This window comes from Sus scrofa, chromosome 1, assembly GCF_054392235.1.
Source record: "Sus scrofa isolate SSC_HxYL_T2T_F1_AM1 chromosome 1, Sscrofa_HxYL_maternal_Yorkshire_Landrace_v2.0, whole genome shotgun sequence".
NCBI lineage: Eukaryota > Metazoa > Chordata > Mammalia > Artiodactyla > Suidae > Sus > Sus scrofa.
In genome coordinates, this window is record NC_139383.1 from 115492566 (window position 1) to 115510685 (window position 18120).

Below are 18120 nucleotides of genomic sequence, written 5' to 3' on the forward strand. Positions count from 1 at the left end.
GGGGGAGATTGTTGCATCTATTCTATAAGGATTATAACATTCCCAGTAATCATTTTAGACTATAAAACATTTGTATCATCAAAATATTTTTGAACTCTGAAGAATGGAGCTATATTTAGGAATCTTCCAACAAGAGTTAAGTATTAAGTATATTTAACTTAAAGTTTGTTGTATTTTACAAGTTGGTATATTTTAAATTGAGTTTTTATTAAAAGGAGTAGAAAATTGAAATGATCTCAGTGAATATTGTTTTGAAATGTTAAAACATGATTTAGACGTAATTTTAGGAAATTATTAGAAAAAAAGTTAATCGATAGTCTGAAGATGAATATAAACTTTTCATTATCTGACACATTTTAAAAATGGAATTCTGTTTTTGCATATTCTTAATATCTTTGTTGTCATTTTTTCATTTTAACCTTCGTTATTTTAGAACTATTTTTTGTATTAGTTGATGCATCAATTCAGATTTTGGTTTTAAGAGGAATTTGACCTATGCTGGGATTGTTGTTCAATAAAATATGTCATTTCACTGCTGTAATCTTTACCAATCATGCCCTTCTGATTAAAACATCATTTTTCAGTTCTACATTTACTATATTTTGCCAGCTTTGTTTTTCATTCTTCACTAATACTGAGCTTTTTTTCAGAAACCACTGTATCTCAATTCTCTCCCCTTTATTTCTTCTATTTTCCTCTGCAAGTTGCTGCACCTGTCGTTTCCGCTCGGTCTGATGCTGATCACTCTGGCTCTGACCCTGCTTCTACTCCTGCTTTACATACCTGTTTCTTAGTAAATGAAGGTATTCTCTCTCAACTTTCTAACAACTTCCTTTCAGTCTATGCTTTATTCTGGTACGACATGTTCTTTTTATCTAATTTGTACATTCATCTGCTTCGTTATGTATGGGATCCAAAAGTTTTCCCTTTTATAACTTGATGTGCTAATGTCAATGATAAGGGTTGATTATGAAAATATAATGTTTTTCCTGGCTGGTATAAACCTTGTTTCCAGTAGTCTAGAATGCTATTAAAAAAGCGCAAAGATGCTAATCTTTGATAGGAAGTAGATATTAAAAAGGGGATTGGTTTTCATGATGATGTTTGCCATGTCATCTGTGGTGTTAGGGCTAAATAATTTATTTTTCATGTACCATTGCTCTGTGACAGACACACTGTGTTCTCTGTACACAATATATGCCCTGGTTATAGGGGAAAGTATTTTTGGAGCTCTGAAAATGTGAATGAAATCTACAAATCTTTATTCCTCAAGATCCATCTAGGATTATTTATATTAACTGGAAGCTCGATGGAACTTCTGAGCTCTGCATTATATTCACTCCTTTTATTGTGGGCTCAATCTTCACCAGTTTGTGTAACACAAAAAGAGGGAAATTTACAAAGTCTCATATGTAACCCAGGATGATATGACTCTTCACTAAAAGCAATATACCAGTCTATTCAAATGGAAAGAATGATGCAGTATGCATAAAGTACAGAGCTTGTGTTCTAAGTAATCTTCCTTTGGAAAGAAAACATGAGAACATAAGAAGTATAACTCACTTTTTGTTTGGTTTCCTTGTCATAGACCTATAATAAGATTTGTATGTTAAGATTGGGTTTTAACAAATATAATTAGGGTCTTACGTGGTAAGCTGTTGTGAAAGGTAGTAATTTATTCATTCAAAAATTAGGTATTGACTTTGGACCATGGTGAGAATCATCTTCACATTCAAATTTAGCTCATAAATGCACTTCATACATTTGTGAGACATTAAAACACTTTAAGAAGTTACTAGATAGTAATTTGTCTATATATATTTGTGTGTGTATATATGTATATATATGTTCCTCTGTTGAAAATAAATTATAATCTAAAATGTGTTTGCTTTTCACCGTAATTAATGCAATTATATATTCTCAGTTGATGAGAATTTCCTTACTGAAAGAATGAATTTTTACATAGGTGGCTTCTCATACTCTCTTACTCACTCACTCTTATTAACAATCCCAATAGTCATTTTGAGTTTTATGGTAGAGTTTTTGTTGTTGTTTTAGAATACTACAGCTTAGATTATTTCAAAACACTGATTTGCTAAAATTCTGTGGTCACAGATAATTCACCTTTTAACAGACACCTTTAAAATGAGATTAAAATGACTATTTGAGAATGTCTGGGTATTGTTACTTTGATACTAGTACTTTTAAATATTGCAGTGGTTTACACTTTTTTTTTTTTGGTTTACACTGTTTGTTGTCTTTATATAATTAAGTTCCATATTGTGGGTTAGAATTTTGGAAAAAATAACTTTTATTCTCATAGATTAGAGTTAATGATACTTAAAATTTTATGAATTTTAGATTAAGTTCTTAGTTTGTGGAATGTAGGAATTCACTTTTTCCTCTCAAAATTGGTGTTAGTTTACTTATTTTAGTTACAGTTGTAACTATACTTCTGATTCCTTTTATAAGAAAAGGGATCAGTAAGTACCTTAATTAAAGACCCTCTGAAGAGAAGGGGAGATGCCTCTCTTGACTGATATGATGGCCAGATAGCCAGACCTTAAGTGACATGAACCTATCTTTGGCTATCTGTGTGCATGCCCTCTTAACTGACAGAAGGTTCAAGTCTATAGCTCTAGTGTGTGTTTATTTTCAAGCTTTCCTAACCCTGAATAAGTATCTTATTTTAGAGGGACTATTTAGAATGTATTTTTTTCTTACGGAATTAGTATATACTTTATGTGGAAATTTGTTTTTATTTAAGAATTTGAGAGTTCTTATAAGCCCCAATTAAATTATTTGGAGATGAAATGCATTTGATATGTCTTTGTACAAAATATCTAACAATAAATTAAAATAATTTATAGCATAATTTTGTAGGTCTGCCCTTTTTGTTTGTTTTTGGTATGCTTACATATAGAAAAGTGTATGAATTAAGGAATGCCAAAGTGTTTAAAAGTTTTTTAATATATTACCTTATGACAGGATGGAGTCAGTTGGCTGCTATGCATTGTGTTATGCTGCCTGATCTACTGGGATTGGACAAATTTAGGCCTCCACTTCTGGAGATGCTGGCTCGGAGATGGCAGGATCGATGCTTGGAGGTAATATCAAGGTGAAATGGATAGAAAAACAAAAACATTAAAAACACGTTGGAGGGAGTTCTTGTTGTGGCTCAGTGGGTTAAGAACCCGACTAGTGTCTGTGAGGATGCTGGTTCAATCCCTGGTCTCACACAGTGAATTAAGGATCCGATGTTGCTGCAAGGTGTGACATAGGTTGCAGATATGGCTCAGATCTGGTGTTGATGTGGCTGTGGCATAGGCTGGTAGCGGTAGTTCTGATTCAGCCCCTAGCCTGGGAAACTTCTATATGCTGCAGGTGTAGCCCTTAAAAAAAAAAAAGAAAGAAAGAAAACAAACAAAAAACCAAAACCAAAATGCATTGGATAAGTGTAAATTTGAAACAAAAAATGTTTATCTGATTTATTATCACCTGTTTATTATATGATAGAAAATATGAATCCAGTGTTTTTTCAGTTTTATACTAAACAGTAATGTTTCAACTTGCATGTTTATTTACATTTTAAAAAAATCCAATGAGTATTCGATAAAAAGTTTTATATGCTTTATGGAACAGTTTCTTAAGTATTGATTTCTATACAGATCATACACATACATGCACTTATATACCAGCCACTTGCCCCTAATTCACACATTCAGGTATTATTATATCAATCAAATGCTAAGTGAATAACCATAGTCCATTGGAAGGTGGCATTATAATTGAAGGGGAAGGTCTTCGGAATTAGATGAGACCTCGGTTTAAATATCAGTTCTGCCAATTATTAACTTTGTGACCCTAGGCGATTTACTTAACCTGTTTGAAACTCACGTGTAACGTGGGGATAATAATATATTCCTCATGGGATTGCTCTCAGAATCAAATAAGATAATGCAAGTAAAACAAAGTACAGAGTCTGACACATGGTAGGAGCTCAGTAAATGGTAGCTATTCTTTTGTATTAATGGATTTATGCTGTATTAGAAATTGCTTGGAGCATAGTATCACCAGGAACTTGGAAATGTTTTATGCAGATTTTTTTTTTTTTTTTTTTTTGTCTTTTGTCTTTTTTGTTGTTGTTATTGTTGCTATTTCTTGGGCCGCTCCCGCGGCATATGGAGGTTCCCAGGCTAGGGGTTGAATCGGAGCTGTAGCCACCGGCCTACGCCAGAGCCACAGCAACGTCCGAGCCGAGTCTGCAACCGACACCACAGCTCACGGCAACGCCGGATCCTTAACCCACTGAGCAAGGGCAGGGATCAAACCCGCAACCTCATGGTTCCTAGTCGGATTCATTAACCACTGCGCCACGACGGGAACTCCCAGATTTTTCTTATTTTAGCATTTGACCTATATAGCTAAAGCAATTTATATCATTCAGTGTTTTTATTTTTTTACTTAATTTAAAAAAAAATTTTATGGCCATACCTGCAGCATTTGGAAGTTCCCAGGCCAGGGATCAAACCTGAACACAGCTGTGACCCAGGCTGCTACAGTTGGATTCTTAACCCACTGCACCACAGTGAGAACTCCTCAGTATTTTTAATTTACCAAATTTAAATAACACTTTTGTAACTTCCCTTGATTCCCTTCACTCATTTGCAAGTGGAATTGTAACATACTGAAATTTTCATGGTTTTACATTTGAACGAGGTTTGAATTCACTTCAAAAGTCAGTTATAATTAAGGAGTTCCCATGTGTCTCAGTGGGTTAAGGATCTGGCGTTGTCACAGCAGTGGCTCCTGTCTCTGCTGTGGTGCAGGTTTTTATCCCTGGCCTGGAAACTTCCACATGCCATAGGTACAGCCAGAAAAAAAGTCAGTTATAATTAAAAACAATTTTTATTTGAACTGTTATCAGACACTATTGAGTTATCTTTTCAGTTATAAATAGTTAATAAATTGATTGGTACATAACTTGACATTGACTGGCTTGTTAGAATCCATGCCTGTGGCACTTGGGCCAAAATAATACAAAATTAAACTAAAACTGCAAAATGAAAAGTGCGTGTCACATTGAAAGAAGAGCTGAGATTATGTTATTTATTTATTTTTTTTTTGCCTTTTTTTGCCTTTTCTAGGGCCACTCCCATGGTATATGGAGGTTCCCAGGCTAGGGGTCTAATCGGAGCTGCAGCCACCAGGCCTACACCACAGCCATAGCAATGCAGGATCCAAGCCGCATCTGCAACCCACACCACAGCTCACGGCAACGCCGGATCCTCAACCCACTGAGCAAGACCAGGGATCGAACCCACAACCTCATGGTTCTTAGTTGGATTTGTTAACCACTGAGCCACAACGGGAACTCTGAGATTATGTAACTATTTTTGAAAAATAGTTTTCTTTATGGAACTAATGCCATTACAAAGGAGTACATTTGCTTACTTGTTGAAAACAAATTTTTTTTTTTTTTTTTTTGTCTTTTTGCCTCTTTGCCTTTTTGTCTTTTTTCCTTTTCTAGGGCCGCTCCCACGGCATATGGAGGTTCCCAGGATAGGCGTCCAATTGGAGCTATAGCCGCCAGCCCATACCAGAGCCACAGCAACGCGGTGTCCGAGCCGCATCTGCAACCTACATCACAGCTCATGGCAACGCTGGATCCTTAACCCACTGAGCAAGGGCAGGGATCGAACCTGCAACCTCATAGTTCCTAGTCGGATTCGTTAACCACTGCGCCATGACGGAAACTCCCCTGAAAACAAATTGTTTAAGCGTGTTTTAGCATGTCCACATGAATTGCATGGATTGATATATGTATGTTTATATAAGCAGTACAAATTTAGCATTATAATATAAAGAAATATACTAGATAAGGTTAAATTTCTTCAGGCTAAAAGGAAATATTTAGTAATTGAAGTGATTTTTTAAAAACAGTAATACTTATATGGAAATAAAATATTGAAAATGCTAAATTAAAGTGCAAGAATATTTTAAAAGTTTTGGAAAATGAAGTTTTAAACCCAAAGCTGATTAAATAAACATTATTCTATTAGTGTTAAAGTATTTTTCAGTGAGACCATTAATTGAAATATCTTTGATTTGCTTGTATCTAATTTATTCCACTTTAGTTCTTAATTCATTGTTTGGTGAGTAGTTTTCCTTATGTAAATAAATGCGGTTTGTATATTTTCTAGCTTTCTTTCATTATGAACTTACTAGTGCTTAAACATGTCACCCACTGGTCTGCTTCCTTTTTTGGCATCTGGATCTGTGGTCTTAGGTCCGAGAAGCTGCACAGGCCCTGCTTTTGGCAGAACTGAGAAGAATTGAGCAGGCGGGAAGGAAGGAGGCCATTGATGCCTGGGCTCCTTACTTACCTCAGTACATGGACCACGTCATATCACGTAAGAGCACTCCTGCTTTTTTATAGAGCTTCTCATGCATGTGCAGGGAAGTACGAAAAGTCATAGTTGTGCTTGCTACTGCCTATCAGCAAGAGTGAATCATACTTTAAAATGCAACAGGGGATCCTCAAATTCAGCTCATTCTTTTTCTCAGTCCCTATGGTTTGGAGTTTGGTTTAAAAAAGAAAAGGCAAAAAGTTACTTAAATATCAAAACATTCACTAATGGACAGACGCCTTATAAAGTTAATCCTCAATCAATAATTCTACCCTATTTAATATTAGCATCTGCCTGTGTCTATTTCAGTGTTATGATTGTGGGTTCCAACTTTTTAGATATTGATCTGATGATATGCAAGTGCAAATATAAGCAGATCCTTTCCAAGTGGAAGCTGGAATTGTGAATCCTTAAGAACTATCTGGTAGGCTTAGACCAATGTACTATTGAAAAAGGGAAAATCAGCAAGGATTTTGATTGAAGGATCTTTCTTTTTTTTTTTTTTGGTCTTTTGTCTTTTTAGAGCCACACCAGTGGCATGTGGAGGTTCCCAGGCTAGGGGTCTAATTGGAGCTGTAGCTGCTGGCCTATGTCACAGCCATGCCCAATCTGAGCCATGTCTATGACCTACATCACAGCTCATGGCAATGCTGGATCCTTAATCCACTGAGTGAGGCGAGGGATTCAGCACGCCACCTCATGGTTCCTCTTCAGATTCATTTCTGCAGTGCCAGGATGGAAACTCCTGAAGGATCTTTTTTCTAAAGAGTACAGTTTCAGGGAGCTCCCGTCATGGCTCAGTGGTTAATGAATCTTACTAGGAACCATGATGTTGCGGTTTGATCCCTGGCCTTGCTCAGTGGGTTAAGGATCCAGCATCGCCATGAGCTGTCATGTAGGTCGCAGATGCAGCTTGGATCCTGTGTTGCTGTGCCTCTGGCATAGGCCAGCAGCTACAGCTCCGATTAGACCCCTAGCCTGGGAACCTCCATATGCCGCGGGAGTGGCCCTAAGAAAGGCAAAAGACCCCCCAAAAAAAGGCGCATTGTAGAAGTTTATTATGCTATCATAATTTTTTTTTTTTAGAAAAAGTATGCTTCATTCCCAAATGTATGAATCATTTGATTCATTCTTTATTCTCCTAAAGAGGAATTCAGAATTAAAATTTTAACCTGTTTTATTGAGTATAAGACAAAATAAATCAGCCCCCCACCTTTTTTTTTTTTAAAGATAAAGTCTCAATGAAACTTTAACAAAACTTTTTTGCCATGACAATTTGTCTTGGGCTTTAGGTGCATTTATTTTGAAAGACCCTTTGTTATGACCACTTATTCTTGATAATGAGATATTCATTATACATGTCAAGATAGACATACACAATTGTATAAGATGGAAAAATGAAAAGATTTGAAAGGATTAAAATTGTTATAACTGGTATAATTCTCCCAGCTATTTGCCAGTGGTGACTATAGTGGTTGTTTAATTCAGTATGTGACCTTGAACACTTAACCTTTTTAGCCTCAGTTTTGTTTCAGATTAAGTGAAGGTGATAGTAAGGTTTTTAAAGGGTTATTTTGCATGAACGAGTGAATCTTTGTTAAGCACATGGAACAGTACCTAAGCTGTATATATATATATATATATATATATAAACTGTATATATTTGTTAAAATAAATATATTTATAATCTATAGAAATGTAAATACGTATTTCATATACAACTGAAACATCACACATTAATAACTCCAGTTAAAAAAAATTTTTTTTGGAGTTGCCGTCGTGGCGCAATGGTTAACGAATCCGACTAGGAACCATGAGGTTGTGTGTTCGGTCCCTGGCCTTGCTCAGTGGGTTAACGATCCGGCGTTGCAGTGAGCTGTGGTGTAGGTTGCAGACGCGGCTTGGATCCCGCGTTGCTGTGGCTCTGGCGTAGGCCAGTGACTACAGCTCCGATTGGACCCCTAGCTTGGGAACCTCCATATGCCGTGGGGAGCGGGCCAAAGAAATAGCAAAAAGACAAAAAAAAAAAAAATTTTTTTTAGGGCAAGAAATAGATTTATTAAGATAGGACACCTGTGAGAGATGCAGGTGGACAGACAAGAAGCCTTTGCCCCTGGATCCCATGGGCTATCTAAAATTCTTTACTCTGTTTAAATAACAGACTATTTACTGAGAGAATATTGGTTTTCATTTGGTTACTGGGAAATTTTTTATTTTAATAAAAGGAAGTTAAGTTAAACATTGGAGTCTTTAGACAGATGGACTCTGTGTGTAAGGTATTAGGCTTGAAGTTATTATTAAAATATTTAAACAATTTTAAATAATATTTAAATATTTTAAATTTAGAATTTTTGTAGAATATTAAAAAAATTAGGATGAAAAAAGCTCTGCTTCTAAGTTTTGGCTAGTCTGGCACAGTGCCCTTTGTTCAGTAACTCGTGGCTGTTAAGTTCGTAATAGTCCAGAAAATAGAATTAGCTCGTCGTAAACCTTATTGAATAAAAGATCCTCAAATTTAAGGACAAACTCTGAGCAGATAGAAGGTGAAACAAAATAGTAAACCACTAGAGATTCTTTTAAAAGGAGAACACTATGGAAATTAGGAAATACTGAGAAATTGTTTTTGAGACAGCTGTATGAAGAATGGACTAGTGTAGAGTGGGAGATGGACTAAAGATGAACAAGTAGATGGGAGGCTATTAACGAAAGAGATACAGGATCCAGACCTAAATGTAGATAGGGTAAGACTAAAAGACAATTCTAAGCCTTAATTATAGATTGAATATAAAGGTCAAAGGAAAACATGAAAGATTAGTACAGTGTTATATTCTTGACACACATTCTTAGTACAGTGTGATATTCAGTCTGAGAAGAGTGGTGCTGTTAGCAGTGGGGATGAATGCCTTTTTATTTTTTTTACTAGATAGAAGAGAATAGTTCTCGGCAGTGTTTAAATAAGCACGAACTAGGTTGTTCCTAGGTCAGATTTAATCTTTTCCATTTATGTAAAGTCAAGTCTTTGGTATTTAGTAATAATATCCTAGAACACTTCATAAATTAACTGAATGATGGCTTACTTAAAATTTTAATCTTATCATGTACTGTAAAATTGTATTTTTAGCAAAAAAAACCCCACAAATATGCGTTCTACTTGTAACTAGAATGTCTCACACTAACAACTCTTGCTGTAATATATTAATGTATTCTGGAACTTTTACACTGAGTGAGTGTAAAATTAGTTTTAGTTTGCTTTACTGAGAGCTTTCTGTTTTAATAAAAAGATGTCAAGCTAAAGGAGTAGGGATGCTGAATGTGTGAAAGGAGAAGAAAGCGTACAACAAATGAGGAATGACCACATAGGGCTGTTGAACAGATTTGCTGTCCGAAGGGATCAAAAGGTTATGGAGCCAGCTGGTGGACAGCCCACACCTGCCATAAACGTGCTTGTAGTGAAATTGCTCCTACCATTGTTGTTAGTGTTTGAGGAGATGATTATTGTGGCAAGTGAAAGCATTCTTTTAGAAACTTAAAACCTCTTTCTAGCATATAATCTTTTTAGTCACTATAATAGGTAAAATATTAAGTAATACATCTGGTAAATACACCATACATTAGATATTTTCTTATAATTTAATCATGTAAGCATAAAAAATACACATTAATTGCGAAAGTAATACTGGCAGAGCCCAAGTTATGACTAAGCTTGGTCTAAGGGTTCCTTTTATAGATATTTGTCTAAAACCGAGAAAATGCTTTTACCTGAAGAGTAGAAAGCCATACTGGACTGATGGATTGTGATAGCCCTTCCTCTTAGAGATCTGGAGTCTGAGGGTAGTAACTTAAGGTGGGTAGTTACTGTCTCTGAGTTCAGAGTCCGTAGGCGATTGAGCTGAGCTAAGGTGACATTTCAAGTCAACTGACTGGTCGTTACTGACGAGACCTTCTAGAATTTTATTTAGGTACATTATGCAATAAGAGCCTTACATAGGTTTGTCTGAGAGCTTAAGGAAAGCAGTGGGTCAGAAGCCAGTTACTTTTCTGAGGATTGTTGAGAGCATTAAAGTAGAAATTTTTTATAGAGGGTATAGCACACACAGTACATAATACACATAGTGAATGTTGATTGGCTGTCCCTTCCCTTCCCCATATTGGTTTCTATCATTTTGTTCTCTTTTATGTCACTGTCTCAGCATTCACTTTAATTTATATTGCCCAGGGATTCTGGTGGTCCAGAAATTACTGGAGAGGCAAAAGGAGCAACATTCTGCCTTAACTGAAAATCACGTCCACAAGTTTTTGTAAAAACCAAGTCCTAATTGAGTGACATGAGAATTTTGTTTCTGATAATGGAACTCTGTTCTTGAACCTGTTAGGGAACATTTTATCCCTTAAAAATGCAGACAGGATGTAAACTTTTGATGCCTAAGTTCTGATAGAAAATTTAAGGACAAGTACATTGTGATTCTTATTCCGGTAGCAGGACTGGAATTATAAGTATGCATAGAGTCTTGTGACAGTGACTAAAATAAATATTGTAGATATTTTCTGAGTTCACTCTTCAGCATGTATTTATACTCACTTTTATGTTCCAAAATATTTTTAGAAAATTGACTGATTATTCTTACTAAGGATGGATTAATGTTCTTTTGTGAAACTATTGCATTATGATGTGGGTGAAGAAAATATTATGTTATCTCAGATTTATTTTGAAGGGAAGCTATTTTGCAGAACCCAGTTTTATATATTTTTTACTTGTGACTTTCTACATGTAGCATTTTGATAATTGACTTTTTTATGAGGTCAAGCACCTGCTAGTTTATGAAATACACCCACACTTGCCCTTCATTCTGGGCAGTGACTACTCTGAGGTAAATGCTGATGGTTCCTGATTTCCTTTGGCCTGTGATGCAGTGACCTTATAGGGCATGAGGTCACAAGCGTAATTATTTCTTGTACCTTGTGTTCTGCTTGTTCACAGAGGCTCATCTCCTTTAATTTCAGAAACATTAAACACATAAAAGTTACTACCATTATATAAATCAAAATCTTTTCTAAAGAGGGTGCTATTGTAATTTTATGCAGTTATGGCCAGTGTAGTATTAATTTGCAAATTTATCACCTCAGATATTGATAAAAGGATGTGTAACATCGTGTTTAATATGTATTGATGTCATCAGAAAGAACAATCCTTTGTTCTTATCGAGTCCCTGCCTTTTTAGCTTCCTTTTGTGTTAAGGTCCAGGGTTAGCCTTGTCTTTTTATCCCCCTTGGAAACAGAATAGGATTTCTTTGTTCAGTGAAAGACACTCCTAGTAAATGTTTTGGGTTTGACTTTCAACAAGCCACACTATAGTACCTATTTTAACCCGGAATTGAAGTCACTTTTCTGATGATTATAAAGTAGTGGTCATTCTGAGCACAAATGTGGATGGACCAACAATATACAAGAAGGTAAGATGGAATTATATATTATAGAGGTAGTGGAAAACTCTATTGTAGCTAGTAAAAATAATTTAAATATTAGCACATTCTTTGGTAGGCAGATGTTTTCAGGATTTGCTGGTGGGGAGAGGACTGCGGAAAAGATAGGAAGGGGTTTGATAAATATGATTTAAGTGAATCCCCCCACTTTTCCCCTCTTCTTAAAAGGCCTTAAATTACACAGCATTTCTTACTTCTTTTTTATATATGCCTCAGTTATTTGGAGTCCTGACAGTCTTCTTGGGGACGATTTTCCAGGTAACTGAGGGTTTAAAAATCACTGGATGCTCAAGATTCTAAAAAAAGAAATTTAACCCTTTGTGTTGAAATATTTCAGAATGACTCTGGCTTATTGAACATCCTCAGTAGCCAGAGTTGTTGTTTTGGCCCAAGCTAAATAAACCATTTGTTTATTGAAGAGAGTGGACTTGTTTATCTGAAATATAAAAGTACTCAGATTGCTATGCCGCTTGCATTTCATATTGTCTTTTTTTAAATGATTTTTTTCTTTTTCCTCTTCTGATTGCCTAGTGATTATTACCAATTTTTATGGCTGTTGGGCTGTTTTTCTCACTCCTAGTAGCTCCTACCCTGATTTCTAATGTACCATTTCCATGTTCTGATTTGTCTAGAAAGCCAGTCACCAAACTTATTTTGGTTAAATTTAAAATGAGAGTAAATTGGCTAAGACCAGGTTCTCCCTGAGGGGGGGGGGGGAAGATCCCCACACTTTAGCATAAGCTCTTCATGGGGTCCCTGTTAGCGCCTCACTTTCTGCTTACTTGACTACTTTCTCAGGTCTTTGGTGGCTTTCGGATTGTATGTATCTTGTGGGGAAAAATATTCTAATTAAAACTGAGGAGAGAAAGGGAAAAATCATTCAGTTGGTCATGAAGAGCTGGTAATTTTAAAAAGACCCCTTTGTAATTAATGCCTGTTCTGTGAAAGAGCTGAAATTAAAGCATGAGGTTTCATTAGAAGGTTCTCTAACAGTTGTTTTACGGTGTTCACATGGCTAGTTGGAAATGGCTGTACATTGTTATTAGAAAGGGAAAGTATTAAATTATGACTAAGTGGTGTACACGAAAAGCACTTGATGTTCTGTGGGAATTTCCGTATTGTGAGGCAGAAAGGGTTTGTCTTAAGACAAACTGTATTACGTGAAGCATACTGTAGTTGTAATGTGTCTGTTTGCAATGTTTTGTTGGGACCTAAGGGATTTGTTCCTCTTTTTTTCTTCCAGTGTACCAGAGCTATTGAGCTTAATTTTAAGCACTTTAGACCGATTACATATTTTAACAGCATTAAATGGTTCTACTTCTCTATATGTAGCTATCAACCTAATACCAGTGAAATTTCTTCTTGATTGGTCACAGCTGTCTAAAGAAATATCCTTTAGTTTCATGTGCCTCAAGTTTTTTGAAGTGATATTAAGTATTTTTGTAATTTTCCTATATCCTTTTAGCAAGTTTTGGAAATTAACATGTAAGTGGTAAATTAAAAATGAAAGCCTTTCTGGATCAACTGGTAATGTAGACTTGACTTCTGAATAATAAATAGAAAACTCTGTTACTAAGTAAAGCTGGAGGTTAGGAACTGGGTGGGCTTAAGCGTGAGTCCTCTGCGGAAGAGGTACAATAGCAGTATGGCCAGCAGTCTGGCTTCAGGTCATCATCAGGAGCCCCGAGAGTTTTCTACCTCGTGAAACAAAACAAGGAGGGTAGCACTTGTTCCTTGTTGAAGAGTGAGGAATTGAGGGGCTTCCATCAAGTGTAGGGCTCCTTGCCTGCTTCTTCTCATTCCACTCAGGGAACACTGGTTATCAGTTGGCTCCCGTGGAAAAGCTTCTGGAAAGGCTTTGAAATAATTTTAGTTATTTCCCATGCTCCCTTCTTTTCCTCTTTCACAAATCTTCCATTCTCTCCCTGCCTTGATGCAGAAATTAACTCTGGTAGAATTGTAGTTGGTGGCAAGGCCCCTAGGAGGCATGGCTGGCTTTCACAGGGGTGTTTGTACACTTACCACCTGCTTGAAGAAGCTGAAGGTACTTCAACCCATTCAGAATACTTATAAAAGAAAAAGTCATTCAACCTGTGACACACTGTTTTAAAAAAAATGGTGTTCAAATTAAAATGCCTGGTATACCGTTAGCTGAGGATCTAGTGGCCTTTGCTATAACAAATGACCTAATATTAGTTGCTATGAAGAGTATGATATTGATTTGTGCCATTAGTCTCTTGCTGATTTGCTGAAGAACAAAAATGTATAATGCTAATGGAAATAAAGTACTTTACAAAACACTGCACGTGAATACTGGAACATGTCTTTGTAGTAGAACAAGCGTCTAGTAAGCTTTTGAATATAAATCTTTGATTCTAGTGCAGATTATTTTAGGACAGATACTAAGAGTCCTGTTTAACATGCTTTAAGTCCAATTTTGATGGGAAGTTAGACATTTATAGTTTTATACCATAATTCTAATTTTATTATCAGTTTATATTGACTGGCTCATATATAATTGCATCATTTTAATATTTTAGTTCAAAGCCATGTTATGATCTGCATGTGACAGAATAGATCTTAGAGTTTGGAAGAAAAACAGTCATTTAAAGTTATTATAAGAAAAGTATATGAACCTATTTTACTTGTAATATTTATATTATAACAGCAAATGGTAGGTTTTTTTTCCAGTGTTGTTTATAAATTCTGAGGTTAAAATGATCAAATTATGCTAAAATATTTTTTCCTAATTCATTCTCCTCCCTGCTCCCTGCTTTTTTGGGGGAATAATTATATTTTGTATCTCATTTTTCTTTAGTATTATTGTCCTAGCAATTTATTACATCCACTATCTATTTTTTAAACAGATTTTGAAACAAATAAGTATTTTAGATGTGTTTTAATATTTATAAATGGTTTCCTTGTGCATGACATTTGCAGACTTGGTTAATATTTTAGCACTTCTAGTACACAAACAAAAAGAAAAAAATTTGTTTTATTGGTTTGAGCACCCGAATTGACCCCAGCAAGATTGAGATTGATCTGGTTTCTTTCAGCCTGTTAAATGCCAATCCAGTCATCTGTAACAGTACTTAGTATTTTTGTAATTTTTCTGTACATATTTTCTGTGTTTGTTCTATAAAACTTACTCATCACTTGAAAAGATTTTTCTCGCTTGATTTGGAGATGAAAACAACCACAAACACCTATTTTATTGCCTTTTTGTTTTTAAAAATTGTTTTCTACAGTTAATGTCAGTGCTGTAATCACAGTTCTTTTTTGCGATCCTTATGAAAGGACTTTACATTTTACTAGAAAATAATGATGAGACAGGCTTACATTTGAAATGTACTTGGACTAAAGAATACTCAGCTTTGGGGAGTGGAAATGGAAGAGGAAGGATGGGTCTTAATAATTGAATATTCCCACTGATTTTAAGAAATACAATGACATTACATCCCTCTAATAAACATTATTAAACAAATACTGGCATAGCTTATGGATACAGAGACATAAATTTAACTTATTTTGGAGGCACTTTTCTGTCTTAGGCATGAAGTAAAGAAGACTTACTTTACTCTTCTGAGGGATGTCCAGCAGATCTTACTCAGGTTTTGTTTTGTTTTGACTTTTGCTTCCTACCCCCCCCCCCCAAAGTGACTCTTCGAAACAAATAATATCAAAATCAGAGGAACTAAACTAGAAATCTTTGAGGCTGGGTGATGGGTAGAGGATTGGTCATTTATAGCCTTAAAGTGTCATGGTGCTTTGCATAACATAGAATTGAAAGTGACCACATTGTCTTGGGTGCAGCATATATTAAGGTATGATCAGGATTCTGAGACAATCCCAAGTTTTTCCCATATTGAAGTTGGATGGGCACCTGGGACTAGAAGCCTTTCTCATTCCATTTTATCACTGTCCATTCCTGTGGAGAAAAGAGTCGAGCATAGTGATTCTCAAAAGGTAGAGTGAGAGACGGGGGGGGGGATGAGTTTCAAGAGGTGATTCTCCTAAACATTACTCTCTCTCCTCATTCGATTTGTAGTTTCTCAATCAGATAACATTAATTAGGGAGAAAAATACAATAAAGACTTTTTCCAATGATGCATAAGCAGTGAATTGACTGAACCAGATTATTGGTTGGAAAGTCCAGTGGAAAGAGGGGTATCTGAAGGTCTGGCACCATGTGCTAGCTGTTACCCCAGAGAGGCTGCTAAGCTTCTGCATTTCCTTATCTATTTCACAGTTTCTTTATATGTAAAAGGAGAGGAATGAACCAATCTGTGCTTTTTTAAAACCTTTTAGGTAGTGAACTCATGTGCGAACTCTTAACCAGAGTCCCAATATATAAAACAGATTAAAAAATATTAACTAGTTTCTTGAGGTAGTTTAAATCTTTGTGTGTGTGAGAGAGAGAAAAATCATTATGTCTGCATTCAAACCCTCATGTTCTTCTTTTGTCTTCTGAGATTCTATCTAGTGCAATTGAAAACTAGTTAACCATCTGTTCCCCAAATGCTTCTTGCTCTAACTAGTGATTCTCCCCCACTTTCTCCCACACACAATGATACAGTGCAGAGTTACAAACTCTCCCTTGATAAATGGACAGAAATTCCTAAATTTTGTTATCATGCAGAACGATTTTCAGTTTCTATATAACTCTTACAGTTCTGTATGGCCACCTGAGGATGTGTTCTACTTCTCCAGCAAATGGCTGTGTTCTCTATAGAGCTTTATAGTAGCTTATATCTAGTAGACTGCTGGCAGAGTAGGAGCTTTAAGTATATTGTCTGAAATACTCTGCATTTTGTCTGCTCCCATTTTTTAAATTGGTTGTGTAGTGTTCCATTTTGTGGGTAGACCATGTGTTATTCAACAGGTTTCCAACTGATGGACAGATGGACATTTGTGTTGTTTCCAGTTTCCGATATTATGGGTAGAGCTGAAATAAATAGACTTGTGCATATTTCTTTTCAATTTTGATAGTGTATCTTGGATATATTCCGAGAGGTGAGATTGCGGAGTCCAAGGATAAATGTATGTCTAATCTTTTGTTAGATATTGCTAAGTTCTTTGCCATAGGGTTCATGCCATTTTGCCTTCTCAACAACATTGTGTTTGAGGGCCTGTTTCTCTGCATCATTTCCAAAAGAGTATACTGTCATGCTTTTAGAATTTTGTGACTCTCATAGGTGAGAAATGAAATGTCAGTGTTGTCCTATTTTGTGTTTTTCTTGATAAGAATAAATTTAGCATCTTTTTATAAGTAGGTGTCTTTTGTATTTCTTTTAAAGTAAATGGTTCATACCTCTGGCTCACTTTATATGGGGTTGTTGGATTAAACCTTTATGATTATACAGTTTAAATATTTCCTGGTTTGTTATTTTTCTTTTTTACTTTGCTTATAGTGTTTCTTTCCCCTCAAAACCCATTTTATTGACCCTTTTCTTATAGTTTCAGGATTTAGTGTCAAAATGGTAGAGATTTCTTTTGCTGTTGAAATTCCCCATACTTTCTATCATTTCCATGTTTTTTCCTTTCATGACAATTGGAAATGTTCCTGCTTAGGTGTGTAAAGAATGGATATTATTTTTTTCCATATGGTTGTTTATCTCCAAAGCACTTAGTATATATATTAAGTTTCTATATGTATTTTTATCTATTTTCTATTCTGTTCCATTGGCCAGTAGTTAATTCTTATTTTAACATTTATACTAATTCTGTTTAAGCCCCTCTTTTTGAGGCTTCTCCTAGCTGTTCTGGCTGAACTTTACATCCAAGTAGTTTAGCTCTAAGAGGGGAAAAAACCTGATGGCATTTTCTTCTTCTTCTTCTTCTTTTCTTTTTCTTTTTACTTTTTTAAGGCTGTACCCATGGCATATGGAGGTTCCCAGGCTAGGGGTTGAATCGGAGCTACAGCTGCCAGCCTGTGCCACAGCCACAGCAATGTGGGATCTGAGCTGCATCTATGACCTATGCCACAGCTCATGGCAACGCTGGATCCTTAACCCATTGAGCGAGGCCAGGGATTGAACCCACAACCTCATGGTTCCTAGTTGGATTCATTTCTGCTGGGCAACGAAGGGAACTCCCTGATGGCATTTTCTATGGGATTTCATTTATAAATGAACTTAGGGAGAACTGATTTTTAATAAAATTGGATTTATATCCAAGAATATAGAAGGTTTTTTATTCTGGTTTACTTTTTTTGTTGCTCAGGAGACTT

General features: G+C 35.8%; 1 protein-coding gene across 12 annotated transcripts in view; it reads left to right on the forward strand.

The window, feature by feature from the left end:
• Positions 1–18120, forward strand: part of WDR7 (WD repeat domain 7) — a 375641-nt gene that overhangs the window by 128637 nt on the left and 228884 nt on the right. For 6 of the 12 annotated variants that reach the window (XM_021093595.2, XM_021093602.2, XM_021093599.2 and 3 more), the window contains 3 exons: positions 705–803; positions 2989–3107; positions 6290–6413. In XM_021093595.2, coding sequence (XP_020949254.1) covers positions 705–803; positions 2989–3107; positions 6290–6413 — 342 coding nt within the window. The remainder of the gene's footprint in view (positions 1–704; positions 804–2988; positions 3108–6289; positions 6414–18120) is intronic. The other 6 variants (XM_021093608.2, XM_021093613.2, XM_084966976.1 and 3 more) reach the window with 1 other exon arrangement.